The following is a 20098-nucleotide window of genomic DNA, read 5'->3' on the forward strand; positions in this document are numbered from 1 at the left end:
ACCAACTTATATTCTTGTCTTCATGAAAGATAGGAATCTTTGTGTTAAACATGCATGTATTTTCATTAAAAAACGGCAAAATAAATATATATAAATTATATACTGTATATATAAATGTATGTATGTATATATATATATATATATGTGTGTGTGTATATGTACAGTATATATGAGGTAGATCACCTCGACTTGGTCATTTATTAAGTAATTGATTAACGTTGAAAAACTTATTGGGGAGTTACCATTTAGTGGTCAATGGTACGGAATATGTACTGTACTGTGCAATCTACTAATACAAGCTTCAGTCAATCAATGAATGCCTACTGAGCCTATGGTGCTGTTAAGTTATTGTGGCTCAATTTGCCTTATTTTTTTATTTTAATGTATTATTATTTAATATATATTATTGTTTTAGTTGCTTAAGAGATATTCCTGGCTCTGAATTTGCTCATTGCTATTTTTATGTTTTTCTGCATTATTTGATGCTGTAATCATTAAACGACCAGGTTATTTATCAGTTACTCAGTACTTGAGTAGTTTTTTCACAACATACTTTTTACTTTTACTCAAGTAAATATTTGGGTGACTGCTCCTTACTTTTACTTGAGTAATAAATCTCTAAAGTAACAGTACTCTTACTTGAGTACAATTTCTGGCTACTCTACCCACCTCTGCCAGTTCCGAACGTGCACCTGTCTTGTGATTGCTCTCATTATTTAAGCCTGCCTTCTCCGTTCGTTCTGTATTGCTTCCTAATTTGTCTTCGCACAACAAGTAACAACGTTTTGTTTCCTGCTCACTACCTGCTAGCTTCCACGCTAGGCTATTTTATTTTCTAGCTCAACGCTAGCTCTTTTAGTTTTGTCTCAGTCTGATTTATATTTTAAATAAATCTTTTTTCCTACCTGCACGCTGTGTCCGAAGCCTGTCTGCATGCCTGGGAGAACGAAACTGATCAGAAAATGTCCATGTGGCTTGTGCAGCCCTTTGAGACACTTGTGATTAAGGTCTACTTTATATGAATAAACTTTGATTGAATAATTGATTTACTCTCAATCAACGGGGGTGTATGGTCGCGGGTTTGTGCACAGCATAGGCAAAAAGTTAGTATCAAGTCTGTTTCAATCTTTTTGTGGAGTTTGTATATTCTCTGTCTGCTACAGAGTACATCTTAAAAAACATGCAGGTAATTATGCAGAGACTGTGAACGTGAACTTGTTTAGGTCAAGTGGTACAGGAAATGGATGGATGGATGATTGGACATTAATTCACAGTAAAAATTAATAAATCTTAAAATACCTGATGTCAGCAGTCTACTTGTAATCGTCCATAAAACTAATACAGTTTTTGTGTGTTTAATGTGTAATTATTGTAGTTCAACATTGATAAAGAGGCTGGTGAACGACAGATCTACCATCGCTACTGTCTGGAGAGAGCTGCTGTCCACTGTTCTCATGTCTTTACCACAGTCTCCCAGATCACTGCTGTGGAGGCCAATCACATCCTGCACAGAAAGCCAGGTAGACGTTTTGTTTAACTGTACCATTGGCCTTGTCCATTTGAGGGCCTCAAGCAAGACACATCTGGTTATTTTACAAACATCTTCAACGATTTAAAAACACATTTGATTTATATGTTTTTTTCCTATTTCTTGCCCTATTTAATTATTTTTGGCAACAGAAACAAATCTGTTAAGCATTCCCTGGAATACCTGTCAACCCTCTTGTTTTCCCAAGAAAATCTTATTGTGCTCTGCTTGCTATATTTGTTCCGTGTTTGGTAATGTGTGCTGTGCCAGGATGATGATTCCAAACTTAAATTTATGACCACTATTACCTTTACTGCTAATGTATTTTTTTGGGGCCCAAAAAATGTCCAGTGAGCCCCCTCAACTGACCCAGTTTGCTTAACCGAAGCGGAAGTTAGCTTCCGTAAATCCCCTCGTCCCCATTTCTCACACTTTAGAGAGCATAATACACTAGCATTGTTGTTTTTCTTCAACTAAACCTGTGTTGATCCAACAGATACAGTGACTCCCAATGGGCTGAATGTGAAAAAATTCTCTGCCATGCATGAGTTCCAAAACCTGCACTCCATCAACAAGGCTCGCATCCAGGAGTTTGTCAGAGGACACTTTTACGGGTGGGTAGACTCTCTAGGTATGAAAAAGACACAAACATGCAACAACCGTTTTTCTCATTATTTGCCTTATCTCCAGCAACATAATGTACGGTGGTATTAAATTTAAGTTAAAGTCCCAACGATAGTCACACACACTAGATGTGGTGAAATTATCCTCTGCATTTGACCCAGAAATAAAACATTAAAAAAGTACACTAGATTTATCTGTACAGTATATCTATGAATTACAATAGGAAGGGGATTCATATGGCCCCATTTGTCACGGTTTATCTAACACATGAGACATAACAAATTAGGTGTATGCACTGTCCACGGTAATAGAGTGTTGAATATCCTAAAATGTGTTACCTGGTAATTTCAACATTCACCAATGTGTCAGGTGCTATGTAAAGTGGCGCTTTCCATAATTTTCAGCAGATTGCATTATAAAATCCTTAAACCCCCCTCTTCCTCTCATGAAAGATCCCCCAAGGAATGGGGCCAGATGCATCCCTTCCCTACTGTAAATCACACAGACTGCTTGTACTACATGATTATGCTAGTTAGCCATAATGATGAAGTTAAAGTCAACATAAACTAAAATAATTCCTTGTTGCGTCATATGTGTATACTGTATTCAGATGTACTAATGGTTGTGTGTGATGTTTTGATTTCAATCCATTCACTTTTACAGACATCTGGACTTCAACTTAGAGAAAACCCTTTTCTTTTTCATTGCTGGACGCTATGAGTTCTCCAACAAAGGTGCTGATATTTTCCTTGAGTCGCTTTCCAGGCTGAACTACCTGCTGAGGGTGAGGCCTGCATTAGATGAAGTCAACATGTAGAGATCATCCTGCTGCTTGTGTAAATCTTTTTTTCCTGTTCTGCCTCCCTCTGGACAGGTCCACAGAAACGACATAACAGTAGTAGTTTTCTTTATTATGCCAGCAAAAACCAACAACTTCAATGTGGAGTCCCTGAAGGGGCAAGCTGTACGCAAACAACTCTGGTATGCAATGCTATGTTTTATTGACTGCATGTTACGCATGTGTAGTTTATTGAAGTATACTACCTAATACAAACAACTCTAAGCTCCTTGTGCTTTTATGTCATAGGGACACCGCCCACACTGTGAAGGAAAAATTTGGGAAACGGCTGTATGATGCTCTATTAAAGTATGTAAATTGTCAAATTTCCTTTTTTTCCACCAGTAAATGGACAATATTACTGGTGTTTTTCTTAGAGGTCAGATCCCTAATATGAACTCCATTCTGGACCGAGATGACCTTACTATTATGAAGAGAGCCATTTATGCCACTCAGGTAATTACTTAACTAATTCAAATGAAGCATTAATATTGAATCATGCCTATTCACTATTCAGCATTTACAGCCCCAGGGTTTCTAACCAAATGTTTTTTTCATTATCAGTCAAAAAACCCAATAATTATGTATAATTTACAAGCAAATTATAATAAAGTATAACATGTACAGTATAACACTACAGTTCAGCATTCATGTACTTGATGAGATTGTGTAGCTGATCATTGAAGGATTTAATGATTCTGCCTTTAATGTGTTGATTATAAGTAAAGAAAATAGGAGTCCTAAACATATACATTTTACCAAAAGGATGGTAATGTACAACATGGAAGTCAACCACCATCGTGGAAAGGATGTATGGACCTTTGTACTTTTCCTTCATCCATTATCGTGGAAAGGATGTATGGACTTTTGTGCTTTTCCCTCATCCATTAGTTTATTATCTCCAACACTGAGGAGATGTTGAAAATAGTCTGCTAGATGGAGTTCCACTGCAGTTTGACAACCTCAGCTCTACTTTTATGAATCGATTAGGCATTTCCAAAGCAGTGTAACAATAAAAGAGAGCGATGGCAGCAGCTGCTTGTGAATTACAAAAATGGGTGTGGGGGATGTGTAGAACAGCATGAATGAAAGTCAGTGCAATAACTAACCCAACTAAAACTGTCTGTGCTGAGTGGTTTAATAGACTGATGGTCTCTGCAATAGAAGACAGTTAAAATATACATGCCTATTAAAACATTCCTCAATTAAATACATTTATCTTAACGTCAATATTTCTGATATTTGAAATGGAGTGCAAATAGGATTGGCGACGAGTCTGGTGTGATGAACTGGGTTGTTTGGACCCTGATGCAGAGAAAATAGTTGATGAGTGAGTCTCAGTTTATTACCCAGCTTCCTACATGTCCAAATTAGTGAAACACGCGAAAAAAGGAAGGTATCAAGTAGGGAAAACAAAACAAAAAGTATCAGTAACCACTGAGACGAATATAACTAGTGACGGGATGGAACAGAAATGAAAAACCTACTGAGAATGGAACAATGAGGACAAGTAATGCAGTCAAAAACAAACTAGTAAAATATTGGTATCTAAAGCAGGAGGCGAAAAACAATAAGTCAAAGCAGAGTTGAGGGAAAAGTTCTGACATCTTCACATAACAGAAGACAAGAGTATGACAAAAATACATACCATAACATACAATATGTGGTGGGAAATGGCGCAATGAGTATTCTGAATTGACATAAAAAAGGATTGTTGTAACATTACCCACTCTTTAACCAAAAGTTCTTACATTTTGCAAATTAAAGTATTTTTTGTGAACACAGCTTTTTGTCTTGACTGCAAATTCAGCAAGTCTATGATTTGCTGAGAATAATTGTGCTATAAACAACAGGTAATCGGAATTGATTGGAGTCAAGTGAAGGCACATTAAATGACACCTAATCACAAGGAAAAGAGTAAAAGCTTCACCAGTTTTATGTTTTATGCATTTGGATGGGAGCCTAATCAGATGTCATTAATCTGAGGTTTCCATAATGTGTGTTAAGATCAATACTTCCTGCTAGGAAAATGTACTAGTCAGTCGGGTGACTCAGTCTCTTATAACACTTCAATGTAAATCATTTTACTATTAATACTGAATAAAATATTTAAATGCGGGCGCAATAAACATATTTTTTAAATATTTTGATATTCAAACTAAACATACTTGCTGCTTGATGCTGCTTAGTGTTAGTTCTGTTTCAGCGCTCTTGTTTTCTTGTTTCAATTTCCTGCCATTTCTCTTCTGGCCGGAGTGTAGCCTTTCTCACCTGTCACTTATTGGCAATCAGGACACACCAATAAGGAAGCTTAATACACAAGCCATGCCCTCTGGGTGTCCTTTTTTTTCTTTTTCTTTTTTCTTCTTTGTCATGAAAAAGGGACGTTTTTGTCATGAAAAAGGGAGGTTTTTGTGGTTGGTGCACTAATTGTAAGTGTATGTAAGTGTATATTGTGTTTTTTATGTTGATTTAATAAAAAATAATAACAATTTTATTTTATTTTTTTTTAATAAAAAATTATTTTGCGGCCCGGTACCAATCGGGCCACGGCCCGGTACCTGGTTGGGGACCACTGATCTACAGTATTTGAACCTGTACATACCTTAAATTTTTGTAAAATATAACAAAGAAAAATAATTTAAATGTGGACATCCACTTCTTGTACATTATATAATCAAACATGGCTGAAATAAATATTTAAGGGCTTACATCTTTTATGATTGTATATTTACAGAGACACAGCCTCCCTCCAGTGACAACCCACAACATGCTGGATGACTCAACAGATCCCATTCTGAGTAACATCAGACGAATTGGCCTATTCAATTCCAGGAATGACCGCATTAAGGTGTACAATTGCTTCCCTATGTGATGTTTGCCTTTGTTCGCCTTTAAGACGCAAAATGGTAAATGATAAAAGTGTAAAGCAAAGGTAATTACAGATGTGCCTCATGCATCTAATTGTTTCACTATAAACCACACTGCCTTAACTTTGGTAACAATTGAAGATGTTTATGGTGACGTTATGCGTGCTGATATAGTGGAGCCTGTTTAAGTTGGACCTGCTTATTAACGTCAATGTCATCAATTTTTTCATTGGGGTCCCGCGACATGTGCTGGACATACAGGAACATTTAAAAATAAAAACTTACAGTACACATGATACAACAAAATAAAAAGATAGATTACAGGATAATGTACAAAATGTGCATTTCGAAAGAATATGTATATTTATTTTGAAAAAAAGAAAAGCAATCACAAATGCGGATAAATGTGCATCTATAAAAAACCACCAGCATCACCTACAACAAATGTGCGTGGACTTGGATTTTGCACAATAAATATAAGGCATTTAGATTAACAATAGTACATACAGTTATTATTATGACAGCCATTCCTGGTCTACTTCTACTTTTTCTAAAAAAGTACCCAACTAAAATGACAGATTTTGTTGACATGAAATTTGTGAATTTCTGTAAAAACATGTATCAATTAAATTAATGCATCAAAAGACCCAAGAAAAGAAAAACAAAACAAGTTGATCATTTGATGCTTGATAAACTGAGGTGTGTGGAGGTCCTTCATAGTGATGGTTCATATTATTTATGTTTGACTCAAACTCGGGCTGGGTGATATGGCCTTTTATTAAGATCTCAATATTTTTAGGCCATGTCACGATACATGATATCTCGATATTTTGCCTTAGCCTTAAATTAACACTTGATGCCTATAATCACACCAGTATGACTATTCTATGTGTCTACATTAAAACACTCTTGTTCATACTGCATTAACATATACTAAATTTAAACTTTCATGCAGAGAGAGAAATCACAACTAAGTCATTTGACCCAAACTGTATTTATTAAACCGTTATCGAGCAGTGGCACAAACATTTATGTCATTTCCAAAACAGAAAGTGCAAGATTGTCAGAGACATTTTAAAACAAGCTATTAGTGCACTTTTGTGAATGTTGTCACCAAGATGACTTATCAAAACATCACTAAATTAAAGTGTACTTTTTGTACAGAACGCCACTACAATAGTTAAAAATAAATAAAGTGCACTTTTGTTTATGATGTCACACAAGATATTTCAATGACTGTCCAATAAAAATCAATCAATCATTCAATCAATGTTTATTTATATAGCCCTAAATCACAAGTGTCTCAAAGGGCTGCACAAGCCACAACGACATCCACGGTTCAGCACCCACATAAGGGCAGGGAAAAACTCACAACCCAGTGGTACGTCGATGAGAATGACTTTGAAAAACCTTGGAGAGGACCGCAAATGTGGGTAACCCTCCCCCCCTCTAGGGGAGACCGGATGCAATAGACGTCGAGTGGGTCTGACATAATATTGTGGAAGTCCAGTCCATAGTGGGTCTAACATAATAGTGAGAGTCCAGTCCATAGTGGATCTATGGATCTAACATAATAGTGAGAGTCCAGTCCATAGTGGGGCCAGCAGGAGACCATCCCGACCTGAGAAGGGTCAGCAGCACAGAGATGTCCCCAACCGATTCACAGGCGAGCGATCCACCCCGGATTCTGACTCTGGACAGCCAGCACTTCATCCATGGCCACCAGACTTGTGCGCCCCCGACCCCACAAGGGAGAGGGAGGCAGAGGAGAAAAGAAAAGAAACGGCAGATCCACTGGTCTAAAAAGGGGGTCTATTTAAAGGTGAGAGTATACAAATGAGTTTTAAGATGGGACTTAAATGCTTCTACTGAGGTAGCATCTCTAACTGTTACCTGGAGGGCATTCCATAGTACTGGAGCCCGAAGAGAAAACGCTATATAGCCCGCAGACTTTTTTGGGGCTCTGGGAATCACTAATAAGCCGGAGTTCTTTGAACACAAATTTCCTGCCGGTACATATGGTACAATCGGAAAGATAGGCTGGAGCTAGACCGTGTAGTATTTTATACGTAAGTAGTTAAACCTTTAAGTCACATCTTAAATGCACAGGAAGCCAGTGCAGGTGAGCCATTGGTCACATTGAGTCAAAAATGAGCTGAACAACAGGAAATCAAATAGTGTATGTCCTTCGCTAGGTGGTAGGTTACTGCGGACGTTATCTCCTTCTGTTGATTTTTTTTTCAAACGGTGTTGATGTGGAAATAGTTGCTTCGGCATTTTGTTGGTGTGGCACCGGCCGGAGATTTTGACCTGCGGAGTTTCATGCACTCTTCATTCTCTAGCGGGTGACTTTTCAAATGATGCTATATTGGCAGTGGGTGCTACTTTTTGTAGCAACGTTTTTGCCGCATAAATGTTCAACATATTCCAGCTTGAAGCTAAACCACCGCCAGACAATGTTTTTCTTGGGAATTAATTCTTCCTCCATTTGTTAACAGATTGGCACATTCTCTCTCTCATACTACTACCCGCACCGCACCGTTAGCATCACAGCTAATGTTACCAGGTCGCTACCTGTCTGCTCTGCGGGAGTGTGTGACGTTGCACATGTGACATATGTAAGAAGGTGTGCTTGTTTTTATGTCTCTGTGAGAAGGAGAGACAAGAAAGAGTGGGAAACGCATGTAGTGTAATGCCTGCAACTAAAAGCAACTGTGTGAGAACGTATACTCGAATATCACAATATAGTCATTTTCTATATTGCACAGAGACAAACCCGAGATATATCGAGTGTATCGATATATTGCTGAGCCCTAACTCAAACCTTGTCAAGGTTTTGTGTTACATTAGAGGCAAAGTTTTCCAAATATCCAAATTCGGTGAGGGGTTTCTGATTAGTTTGTACATTTTCTCTCCTGTCCTGCTCAGGTTATCTTCCATCCTGAGTTCTTGTCCTCCACTAGTCCCCTGTTGCCCATGGACTATGAGGACTTTGTCCGTGGCTGTAACCTTGGAGTATTTCCCTCTTACTATGAGCCTTGGGGTTACACACCAGGTATGGTATCAACAATCTTTAGAATTTTCTCTATTGATCACATACAGGTGAAACAAAATTTGTTTTAATGTTTGTTTGAAATTAGATTTACGAGGTGAAGCTAGTATTTGACTTATGCTCATAACAGGTAACTCAATATGTTTCAAGCCTTCTTTTGAAATACATTGTGAATAATGCTTGGTTTATGAAAACCATGAATTGAAAATCTCAGAAAATTTTGGGTTGTCAAAAACTGTAAGCCATGATCATCAAAATTACAACAAATAAAGGCTTGGCATAGCTTATTTCGCTTGTAATGAGTTTATATCACATATTAGTTTCACATTCGAAGTTGAATGTTGCACAATTTTTATATTTTTGGAGTTTTACCTGTATGTTACATTAACAACTATTCTTGTGTTCTCAGTAATTTGGAGGCCTTCAAAAATATGTATCTTCCTCAGCTTCCCTTTAGTTTTGTTGTGTCTGACTTGAATAATGATTGATTGAAAGTTGTACTGGTGGGCAATACTTACACAACCAATTTTAATGAAACTGTCAAATGTGGCACACTCATAGCAAGAACCAATTACATTTGGGTGAGACCTCAAATAAATAAACCGTTAATTTCACTTATAGTTCATTTGTATTGAGGTCAAGTGGGGCAGTGACCAACCACATCCAGCAGATGAAGCCTCTTCAACAATACTGTAGTGACCATTAAACATTAATATATTTCGGTCAGACGGGCATGTTTTAGATCATCTTGATGTTAGATTCTCAGTTTTACCTCCAACCACCTCTCCATAAATCATGTACATATTAACCTTAGGTGATTTTTTTTGCTTCCCCAGGTGAATGCACTGTCATGGGCATTCCCAGTGTGACCACCAATCTGTCTGGTTTTGGTTGCTTCATGGAGGAGCATGTATCCGACCCTGCTGCCTATGGTGTGTGCACACATACGCACATGCACAAAGATACTGTATTGTTGTATTAATGCAATTGATCTCTTCCTGGCTTCAGGTATTTACATTGTGGACCGGCGGTTCCGTTCTGCTGAGGAGTCCTGTAATCAGTTGACTCAGTTCATGTTCAGTTTCTGCCAACAGTCCCGTCGTCAGCGCATCATCCAACGAAACAGAGCTGAGAGATTGTCTGACCTGTTGGACTGGAGATACCTAGGACGGGTTTGTTAATGCAAAACTTAAGACTATTCTATTTTCTTCTTGTATATGCAGAGAAATATGTTACTTATTTTAGTATTTTTCAAGAAAAAGTTTAAAACTTAATTAAACACAGTAGTTAAAATGTTGATGGGCAATTGTCTTCTAGTAATTGTCCAGGATTCAAATAACGGCAGTGGTTAATTTAAATTATAATTTTTTCTTGAGAGAAATGTGAGACCAGAAAACAATAGTAATGACAACAACAACAACAATGCTCTTATGACTCATTTGACTTGAATGGTTTACGGACATTTTGTTAACAGTTCTACATACATGCACGCCACCTTGCACTCAGCAGAGCCTTCCCTGACAAGTTCAAAGTGGACCCAATGGCCCCTCTGAAGGTAAGAAATAACTGTACTAAGCAACAAATTTCAGTGTAATAACTAACCTCTACATCTACTCAATACTGTAACATGTTAGCACAAATGTCAGGCTAAATTAGTAATCCTGTGTTGTATGTTTACTAGCAAATAATTACAAACAATTGACTACTCCAGGAAAGCACCACATAGTGGTTACTTCACATTATTTTAGTTTTATATTATTTGTAAATTTAATTATGATTATATCATCATTTTATCTATGTCATGTATTTATTGTGTTATCTATTTATAAAATAGTATACACACATCAAATTATTTACAATATAATTTATAATACCCGCAACCCCCCCAAAAAAGGGACAAGGGCAGACAATAATGGATGGATGGATAATTTATAATAGCTTCTTGACACCCAGAAAAATTATTTATGATGTTAAGTGATGTGTAGTGTCATGAACACGCATTGTTGCGGCAGTTAACGACGTATATGTTGCGATCCGTGACTCAGATCTTCACATGTTTATTTTTCCATCTTTGTTTCATTCTCTTCTGACCCACTTACTTCCTGTTTAGTCCGTTACCATGGTTAGACATTGATTTCACCTGCTTCTCGTTTTCTACACACACCTGGTTCTCCTTGATTTCTCCCTATATAAGCTTTTCTTTGTTCAGTCTGGGTCCATAAATTTGCCTTCTAGCAACAGTATTGACTGACTTCATGTAAGTATATTCTCGCTAGCTTTTCACGCTAAACCTTTGTTTTATTCCAGCTCTCATGCTGATGAATTGTTTTTCCTTTTTTGTGTGCCTTTGTGCCAGTCTTAGTTTTTATGTTTTCTATTCCTAGCTTTTATGTTAGCGCCCTTGGTTTATTTTGTCTGTTAGCTCCAGTATTTTTGTTCGTAGCCTGCTTTTGTTAAGTTTAATAAATCATTTAAACTTACTATTGCTGTGTCCTTGTCGACGCATCCACGGAGGGACAAACCCGGCATTACTATGCCAATCAGTCATTACAGTATGGACCCAGCAAAAGATTCCTTCGCGTCTAGCTGGAAAAAGAACGCCTTTGATATAGGCACGTGGAGAAAGCTTCGTGCACGGGAGACGGAGATGCGCCATTACGTTGATGTTCCTTCCGTATCCGCTCGTGCTGCCCGCGGCAGTGACGCTTCCACTCCACGACATTGTTTCAGCGAACACAGCAAGCTTCAACCCTCCCAGGATTCTGTGACATATACGTGCTACAAAGCAATGCAATAAATATATGGGGTGTTATGGGCTAGGAACAGAAGACTAGTTTCAACTCGTAGAGAGAGGCAAAGCTTGAATTGTAGTTTGGTTGACACCGTGTATTAAAGAATTAGTGATGGACAGCAGATATATACACACACAATGAGTTGAATGGCCATTCAATATGAAAGTAATTTAAAGAGAAAAACACAAGTACTATATACATATACACAATTCCATTTAACTATTCAGTGTCTCTGGATCTTGTTTAAATCTCAGTTTAGATAGTTGTTCTTGGGGAAAAAAGGATGGCAGTACAGTCCATGTGCTGCAGGTAAATGACATTTGTAAAGGGTCGGCTCGAGAGCCTCCTACCAGCCCAGACAGAGCAGGTGGTGAGGTTCCTCGCTGGAATCTTCCAAACTGGATCCTTGGACTAGGTGATTATTTTCCTTAGCTCGCCATCAAAAAGAGAAGCCTGGCCAATTGAGCTTCTACAGTCAAACACAGCTTAATGACAAAGAATCTTGCGCTGGAAGTCGGCTCTATAAAGTTACAAAATAGGCATGTAGTTTAAAAAACGTCAGCACAATATTTCAGGTGACAACAAGGTTTAAAGCCTACCTCGATCAGAAATGCAATCGATCTCATGTCCTGTGTCCTGGCTACTTCCTGCTACCGGCTTAGAAGCACCACCAATTGGACCGCGGCGGTCACGTGACACGGGAGGAGTGCGCCGAGTTGCCAAAGAGTAACTACAGCAAGGGCATACCAGTCACTTTCGGCTACCGGTATGCTTACAAAGGATTGGACTGTGGCGGTCACGTGACTAGGAAGTGCACAAAGAGTAATAGCAAGACAAGAGCATAATAGTCTCCGCAATTGTATTTGACACCTGCTTTACACCCTCCCCCCTTAAGATGGTGCACCTCCGTGTGCACACTATATAATGTGAACGGGTAGTTCAAAGCTAGAATTACCTGCAGGGGGGCTACTAAGTATCTCACCATAGGCATCTGCTAGACTATGGAAAAGCGTCCGAACAACTGAAATAAAAGGATTACCCAACTTGGAATAACCAAATCGCTTAGGTGGTTGTCGCTGTCTTGAGGAACGATGAATAGCATCAGGCGCATCGAGAACTTCAGAGTCAAACACAACCGACTGGGTAAGGGTAGGGTCGCTAGACTCTGGGGATGTCTCTGCTTGGCCACTCTTCTCAGTTTCTCCATCCATTTTATCTTGCTCTCCAATTTCAGGTTCTTTAGCTGAAAAGAGAACAGGCTCATTGGATGCAGGTAAGTGTGCATGATCTTCTCTCACAGATGGAGGCGGCGATGTGGCTGGATCAGCAGAGGACTTCCCTGGATCAGGCAAGTAGGGTTTCACCGGTTCCGTAAGTATACACTTTGGAGCATTGTCAAGCGATGGTAGGATGCTTTCTTCAACAGTTAAGGTTTCAGGTGAAAGGCTTGCAAATAGAGGTAATTGGCAATCATCCTCATCTTCACAATTGTCATGATTCTCACCAAGCGGTGTCTCTTGCTGCTGGCTTCTGGTCACTGGCCTGCGAGGAGGCGTTGCCTCAGGAGACTTTTGGCAAGTATCACTCGGAAGATACTCACAGGGCAGTAGAAGATCACGGTGAAGAGTTCGACTTGGAGCGTTGTCATCCCTTTCTAGTCTCACTGTACATACTGGAAGGTCACCAGCACGGCTGAGAACGACATATACCTCACGCTCCCACTTATCCTCAAGTTTGTGCTTTCCTCGCAGTTTCACATTGCGAACTAAAACACGATCACCAACGTCTAAACTAGATGGGTTAACTCGTTTATCAAATCTTCTTTTATTGTGTTCGGCAGATTTCTCCGCGTATCTAGCAGCAAGCTTGAAACTTTGCTCGAGCCGTGAACATAAATGCTCAACATACTGGGAATGTGATTTTGACTGCTTTCCTCGGACTGGAAGCCTGAAAGCAAGATCAACTGGAAGGCGGGGTGAGCGACCAAACATTAATTTATAGGGCGTGAATCCAGTTGCATCATTCTTGGTACAATTGTACGCATGGCAGAGTGGTTTCACGTATTCTTTCCATCGCTTCTTCTGCTTGGGCTCCAAGGTTCCGAGCATACTTAATAGAGTTCGGTTAAAGCGCTCTACAGGGTTCCCTCGTGGATGATATGGAGTAGTTCTTGTCTTAACAATACCAACAATCTCACAGAGTTCTTTTATGAGCTTAAACTCAAAGTCTGGTCCTTGATCAGTATGCAGTTTCTCAGGTATGCCATAGTAAACTATGAAGTGTTCCCATAAGTAACGTGCAACGGTATGTGCTTTCTGATTAGGGGTAGGTAAAGCCACAGCAAACTTGGTAAAGTGATCCGTAAGAACTAGTATGTCTTTGGTGTTACTCTGGTCAGGTTCTAAAGATAAAAAATCCATACACACCAACTCAAGTGGCCGAGTGGTGGTAATATTGACCAAGGGTGCGGCTCTCTCTGGTGGGGATTTTCGTCGGACACACCGGTCACAAGTCCTGATTTTGGTTTCAACATCTGTTGACATACGTGGCCAAAAAAATCTAGAACGTACCAGGTCTAGTGTTCGCTCAACACCTAAGTGTCCCATGTCATTGTGAAGACTTTTCAGAACCAAGGCCCTCAATCCGTAAGGTAAAACGAGCTGGAAAAGTTCTTCATCTCTCTCTTTCCTTCTTCTGTAGAGGACACCATCCACCAATTCCAGGCGGTTCAATTCTCGAAGAAGCAATGCCAATTCAGGAAGCTCGTGTCTCACTGTTGGAGATACATGCTCTCCCGTTTCCAACTGGTGAATGACCTCTCGGATGGATTGATCAGATCTCTGTTTCTCCCTGATTTCCTCAATAGACAAGGCTGGAACGACTAGCAACCCATGCTGATTTTCGTCCAGATAACTCACAGGGATGGCTTTGACAGAGGTGGTCATGGACTCAACCAGTGTGATGAGAGGGTAATCAGTGGAACTGGTTGAACTCCAGTTTTTCACAAGACGACTTTGGCAAATGGCCGCAAGGACTTCTGGGGAAATTTCATATCCGGGCTCACTGCTGTGCCCATCGGTGAACTGACGGATGAGATCTAGATCAGAGGAAGTATCAAGGGATGAATCTTGGGGACGGCGTGACAGCGCATCAGCGTCAAGGTTTTGCTTGCCAGTCCGATACTGAAGTGTGAAGTTGTATGTTGAAAGTGCTGCAAGCCAACGGTGACTAGCAGCATCAAGTTTGGGAGATGTCAGGATGTATGTTAATGGGTTGTTGTCTGTAATCACAACAAAGTTAGCACCATACAGATAATCATGAAATTTTGCAGTAATGCTCCATTTCAATGCTAGAAATTCCAATTTATGAGCAGGATATCGTGATTCGCTGGTGGATAAACCACGACTAGCATACGCGATGGCTCTCAAGTGACCATCTTGCTCTTGATAGAGAGCTGCACCGAGACCTACGGCACTAGCATCTGTATGCAAGATGTATGGCTTCTTCGGGTCTGCAAACCCCAGAACGGGTGCAGTAGTTAGGTGCTCAATCAGATTTTCAAAGGCACTCTGACATTCTGATGACCACCTTCCTCCAAAAGGTGTATGTGTCGAGTAATGTGACTTGGAATTGGATCCTCTCTGTCCAGATCTACAGGGTGGTGTATAGCCCTTTGTCAAGTCATTCAGTGGTTTGGCTATCACAGAATATCCTCGGATGAACCTTCGGTAGTAACCGGCGAATCCTAAAAATGATTTTAGCTCTTTCAGGGTGCGTGGAATTGGCCAGGTCTTTAAGGCAGAAATCTTCTCTGGATCAGTCTTCACTCCCTCCTCAGACACCACATGACCCAGGTACCGTACAGAGGTTTGGAAAAACTTGCACTTCTCTAGAGATAACTTGAGGCCATATTCCTTCAATCTGTTGAGGACTCTTAGCAGGCGCTCTTCATGCTCCTCCAAGGTTTGTGAAAAGACAATCAAATCGTCGAGGAACACAAGAACTTCCTTCAAGTGGAGATCTGTCATGCACTTTTCCATTAGGCGCTGAAAAGTTGAGGGAGCATTGGTAACGCCTTGTGGCATGCGATTAAACTCCCAGAATCCTAACGGAGTAACAAAGGCCGTTTTTGCTTTATCCGCTTCATTCATCTCAATCTGGTAATAACCAGACTTGAGATCTAATACACTAAACCATCTTGAACCAGTCAATGCTGAAAATGATTCCTCCAGGTTGGGGAGGGCATAAGCGTCTTTAATGGTTTGGAGGTTTAGCTTTCTGTAGTCAATACACAGACGGACATCACCATTTTTCTTGCGCACGACTACAATAGGTGAGGCAAAGGGAGAATCGGACTCTGATTACTCCCGCTTTGAGGAGATCTTGCAGATGTCGTTGAACTGCCTCTATATCCTGTGGATGTATTGGCCTTGGACGCTGCTTGAATGGGGTTTCATCATTCAGTTTGATGTGGTGTTTGACTTGTCCAGTTTTGCCAAAATCCAGATCGTGACAAGAGAAGACCTCCGGTATTCCTTTCAGTTTGGTCATAATCCTGTCTTTCCATTCCTTTTGGATGATTGAGTCACCAAAATCAAAATGTAGATTGTGCGAAGGACTTTCAATGAGTTCGGATGAAAGAGAAATTTGATGTGACAAGATTTGAGGTGCCGTGATAAGATTGGCAATAGTGCTCAGAGATGGTATTGACACTTCTTGCTCCGACTCATTTTTGAGAATGACAGGAACTATATTGGAGGTATTCTTTGCAATAGTAATGAGACAACTTGTCACACAGAGTCCACCAGCCACTGGAGATGAGGGATGCTCTATGAGTACAGAACAGCCTGCAAGTGGAGTTTTTCCATATATGGAGCCTTCAACCACAACCGTGTGGCCAGGGGGAATTGTAACTGATCCTTCACTTGATAGCTTCACAAAACTTTCGCTGCCCAACTGTGTTTGTTGGCGCCGCAGTTGGAGCAGTTGCAGGACAGCTCTGTATCCGTGTGTCTTTGGCTGGAAAGTGCCTTGATTTCTCTCCACATACTGGTCGTACAATGGCTCAAGGGTATTCATACCAATCAGTACTTATGATTGAAACTCTGGGCGGGAATCGGGAACCACGAGTGCGAGTGTTGCTACTTCAGTGTCTTCACCAACAAAATCTTTAGGGAATATAACAATCATTTCAATGTAGCCCAGGTAGGGTACAGTTTGGCCGGCTGCCCCTTCAACTTGCAGAAGGTCGGAGAGAGACTTCAAGGGTTCTTGAGAAATATATTTATTAAAAACTGCAACAGGAACAGTTGTAACTTGGGACCGAGTATCGAGTAAGCAGGAGCAGACTTGACCAGCGATGCGGACTTCACTTGTACACTTAGATCCAATCAACCCTTTCGGTAGACATGTTTTTGTGATTGGAGAAGGAGTAAGTTTAGTGCAGGTAACAGCTGTCGGATTTTTGGGACATTTTTGATCCAAAGCAGTTCCAATTCGTCCCGTAACAGGAACTGGGGTCAGTTTAAATAATTACCTGTGCTTGACTTCTTCCATCTCTGTAGCTTCTCTGCATGTTGTCTTTTCTTGAATGACACCAGAGCAGGATTTGGAGGACTGTCACATGTTGCTTTAATATGCCCTTCTTCACCGCATTGGTAGCAATATCCGGGTCTTGGTCCAGACGGTGCAGAACTGGAGTGTCGAGTAGGAGATTTGGCATGTGGGGAACCAGCACCAGTTGGTGTCTTAGCTGGTGAGGCTTGTTTTTTTCCAGATTGGGCAAAGCTGTCAATTGTCTCTGTATATCTGCCAGTTGTTTTGTAAGTTTTTCCAATGTTGTACTTCGATGATCTTCACCACCAGCATAAGCGTATTGTGCTTGAGTTGTGGCTCTTGTTTTGGATGGCCCGAGATGCTGCTTCATGCGAAGGGTCTTGGCTGCTTTTCGGTCCTCCTCTGTGCGCAATAGCAGCAATAGTTCAGCAAAGGATGGCGGATTATGCTTACGTTGCCTGAGTTGGAGCTCGGAGATTACGACATTGTCCCAACAGCCTCTACAAAACTGGTTGAGTAAGTGTTTCTTTGTCTCCTCGTGTGGAACTCCCCCTCTCTTGACCGCTAAATTGAGAGCAACTTGCAGCCGCTGAAGGTAGGATGATGCCATTTCATTTGAGTCTTGAAACGTGTCCATGAATTTAGCATAAAGCTCATCTCCGTCTTGCACAGTGCCGTACGCTGAATCCAGAATATGGAGATAGACTTCAGGCTGTGTTTCAGGCTTCAAGTGCTTGACCATGTCGGCTGCGGGAGGCAGAAGACTTTCAAAAATGTTGCGTGATCGCTGCAAATCAGAAATAGAGGAATCATTTACCAGTAAATCCACAGTAACACGCCATGTTTCATAATCTGTTTCATTTGGAGGCCGGGGCAACCTCCCAGAAAAAACTCTGAGACGCTGGCTGGAGAGATGAAGCATCGCACTGTCCTCATTTTTAACGATGTGCTCAACCACATATCGTTGGACTTCTGGTGGGTTCAGGGTAGGTGCAGCAATATGTGGGAAAGAGGTTCTGATTTGGGAATGGGTTTTATGTTCAATGCGATCGGAGAGCAATTCCTGACTCTCAGTAGTGGCAGTTGACTGTGTTGCTTGAGCAGCAGAAGTTGGCAGAGTTTTAGTTTGGACTGGACCAAGCTGCGTAACAGAGTGACCAACTTACCAGTTAGTTTAGCCAACTCTTTTAAATCAGATAAATATGAGTTTGTTTTTGTTTCTCTATGCGAGTAGCGCAAACAGCAGACAGCTCGGATATTTTGGAAATTATACCATTTTGACTCACAAAAGTGTAAGGCAAAATGTGACGCAGTGCGTTAATAGCATCAGCAGAATTATACTCAATAACCCACTTATGCCTAAAATCTGATTCCCAATCATCAATAATCTCACACTGACCAATCGAACCGTATTTAGACAAAAAGTTCATTACCTCTTCATTTTCTTCAGCCTTTGTATCACACTCAATCAACACTGCATTATGTATATTTATGCCATGTTTCTCAATTACGTCCATTGTAAAGTTATATTCTGTCCAAAAACACAAAACAAACCATTTAAGCTGCGCTCTCTCTCCTGGCTAGCTCGCCACTAATTTTGTAACCTATACGTGCTACAAAGCAATGCAATAAATATATATACGGGGTGTTATGGGCTAGGAACAGAAGACTAGTTTCAACTCGTAGAGAGAGGTAAAGCTTGAATTGTAGTTTGGTTGACACCGTGTATTAAAGAGTTAGTGACGGACAGCAGATATATACACACACAATGAGTTGAATGGCCATTCAATATGAAAGTAATTTAAAGAGAAAAACACAAGTACTATATACATATACACAATTCCATTTAACTATTCAGTGTCTCTGGATCTTGTTTAAATCTCAGTTTAGATAGTTATTCTTGGGGAAAAAAGGATGGCAGTACAGTCCATGTGCTGCAGGTAAAGTGACATTTGTAAAGGGTCGGCTCGAGAGCCTCCTACCAGCCCAGACAGAGCAGGTGGTGAGGTTCCTCGCTGGAATCTTCCAAACTGGATCCTTGGACTAGGTGATTATTTTCCTTAGCTCGCCATCAAAAAGAGAAGCCTGGCCAATTGAGCTTCTACAGTCAAACACAGCTTAATGACAAAGAATCTTGCGCTGGAAGTCGGCTCTATAAAGTTACAAAATAGGCATGTAGTTTAAAAAAACGTCAGCACAATATTTCAGGTGACAAGGTTTAAAGCCTACCTCGAGCAGAAATGCAATTGATCTCATGTCCTGTGTCCTGGCTACTTCCTGCTACCGGCTTATAAGCACCACCAATTGGACCGCGGCGGTCACGTGACACGGGAGGAGTGCGCCGAGTTGCCAAAGCGTAACTACAGCAAGGGCATACCAGTCACTTTCGGCTACCGGTATGCCTACAAATGATTGGACTGTGGCGGTCACGTGACTAGGAAGTGCACAAAGAGTAATAGCAAGACAAGAGCATAATAGTCTCCGCAATTGTATTTGACACCTGCGTTACAATTCTCCTCACAAGCCTGGTAATTATTTTTGTTATGTGTCCAAACATTCTTCCGACCGCCATTTCTCCCTCACAGACGGAAGCGGTGAAGTCATGTCGGTAACGCCTTCCGGTGACGTCACCGAAAATTTTTTGGGGACTATAATTCCCATTCTTTTTCCAAAGATATTGACTTTAATTTTCTGGACAATATTGATTCACTAAGTCCTCAAGCCCAGCCCAAATCTTTGGGTTTTTCTCCTTTTTCTAAGGGTTCTTCTGGTGATTCTAGTGGGGAGGAGTCTGCCCTCCTCCTAACCTCCCGCCGCCCACCCTTAAAGACCTCTTCA

General features: G+C 40.6%; 1 protein-coding gene across 2 annotated transcripts in view; it reads left to right on the forward strand.

The window, feature by feature from the left end:
- Positions 1-20098, forward strand: part of gys2 (glycogen synthase 2) — a 49221-nt gene that overhangs the window by 20386 nt on the left and 8737 nt on the right. For both annotated transcript variants that reach the window (XM_061913181.1, XM_061913183.1), the window contains 11 exons: positions 1376-1520; positions 2025-2142; positions 2816-2936; positions 3027-3133; positions 3240-3299; positions 3368-3446; positions 5728-5841; positions 8789-8915; positions 9749-9844; positions 9921-10084; positions 10387-10467. In XM_061913181.1, the coding sequence (XP_061769165.1) occupies positions 1376-1520; positions 2025-2142; positions 2816-2936; positions 3027-3133; positions 3240-3299; positions 3368-3446; positions 5728-5841; positions 8789-8915; positions 9749-9844; positions 9921-10084; positions 10387-10467 (1212 nt within the window). The remainder of the gene's footprint in view (positions 1-1375; positions 1521-2024; positions 2143-2815; positions 2937-3026; positions 3134-3239; positions 3300-3367; positions 3447-5727; positions 5842-8788; positions 8916-9748; positions 9845-9920; positions 10085-10386; positions 10468-20098) is intronic.

This window comes from Nerophis ophidion, linkage group LG10 (genome assembly GCF_033978795.1).
Source record: "Nerophis ophidion isolate RoL-2023_Sa linkage group LG10, RoL_Noph_v1.0, whole genome shotgun sequence".
NCBI lineage: Eukaryota > Metazoa > Chordata > Actinopteri > Syngnathiformes > Syngnathidae > Nerophis > Nerophis ophidion.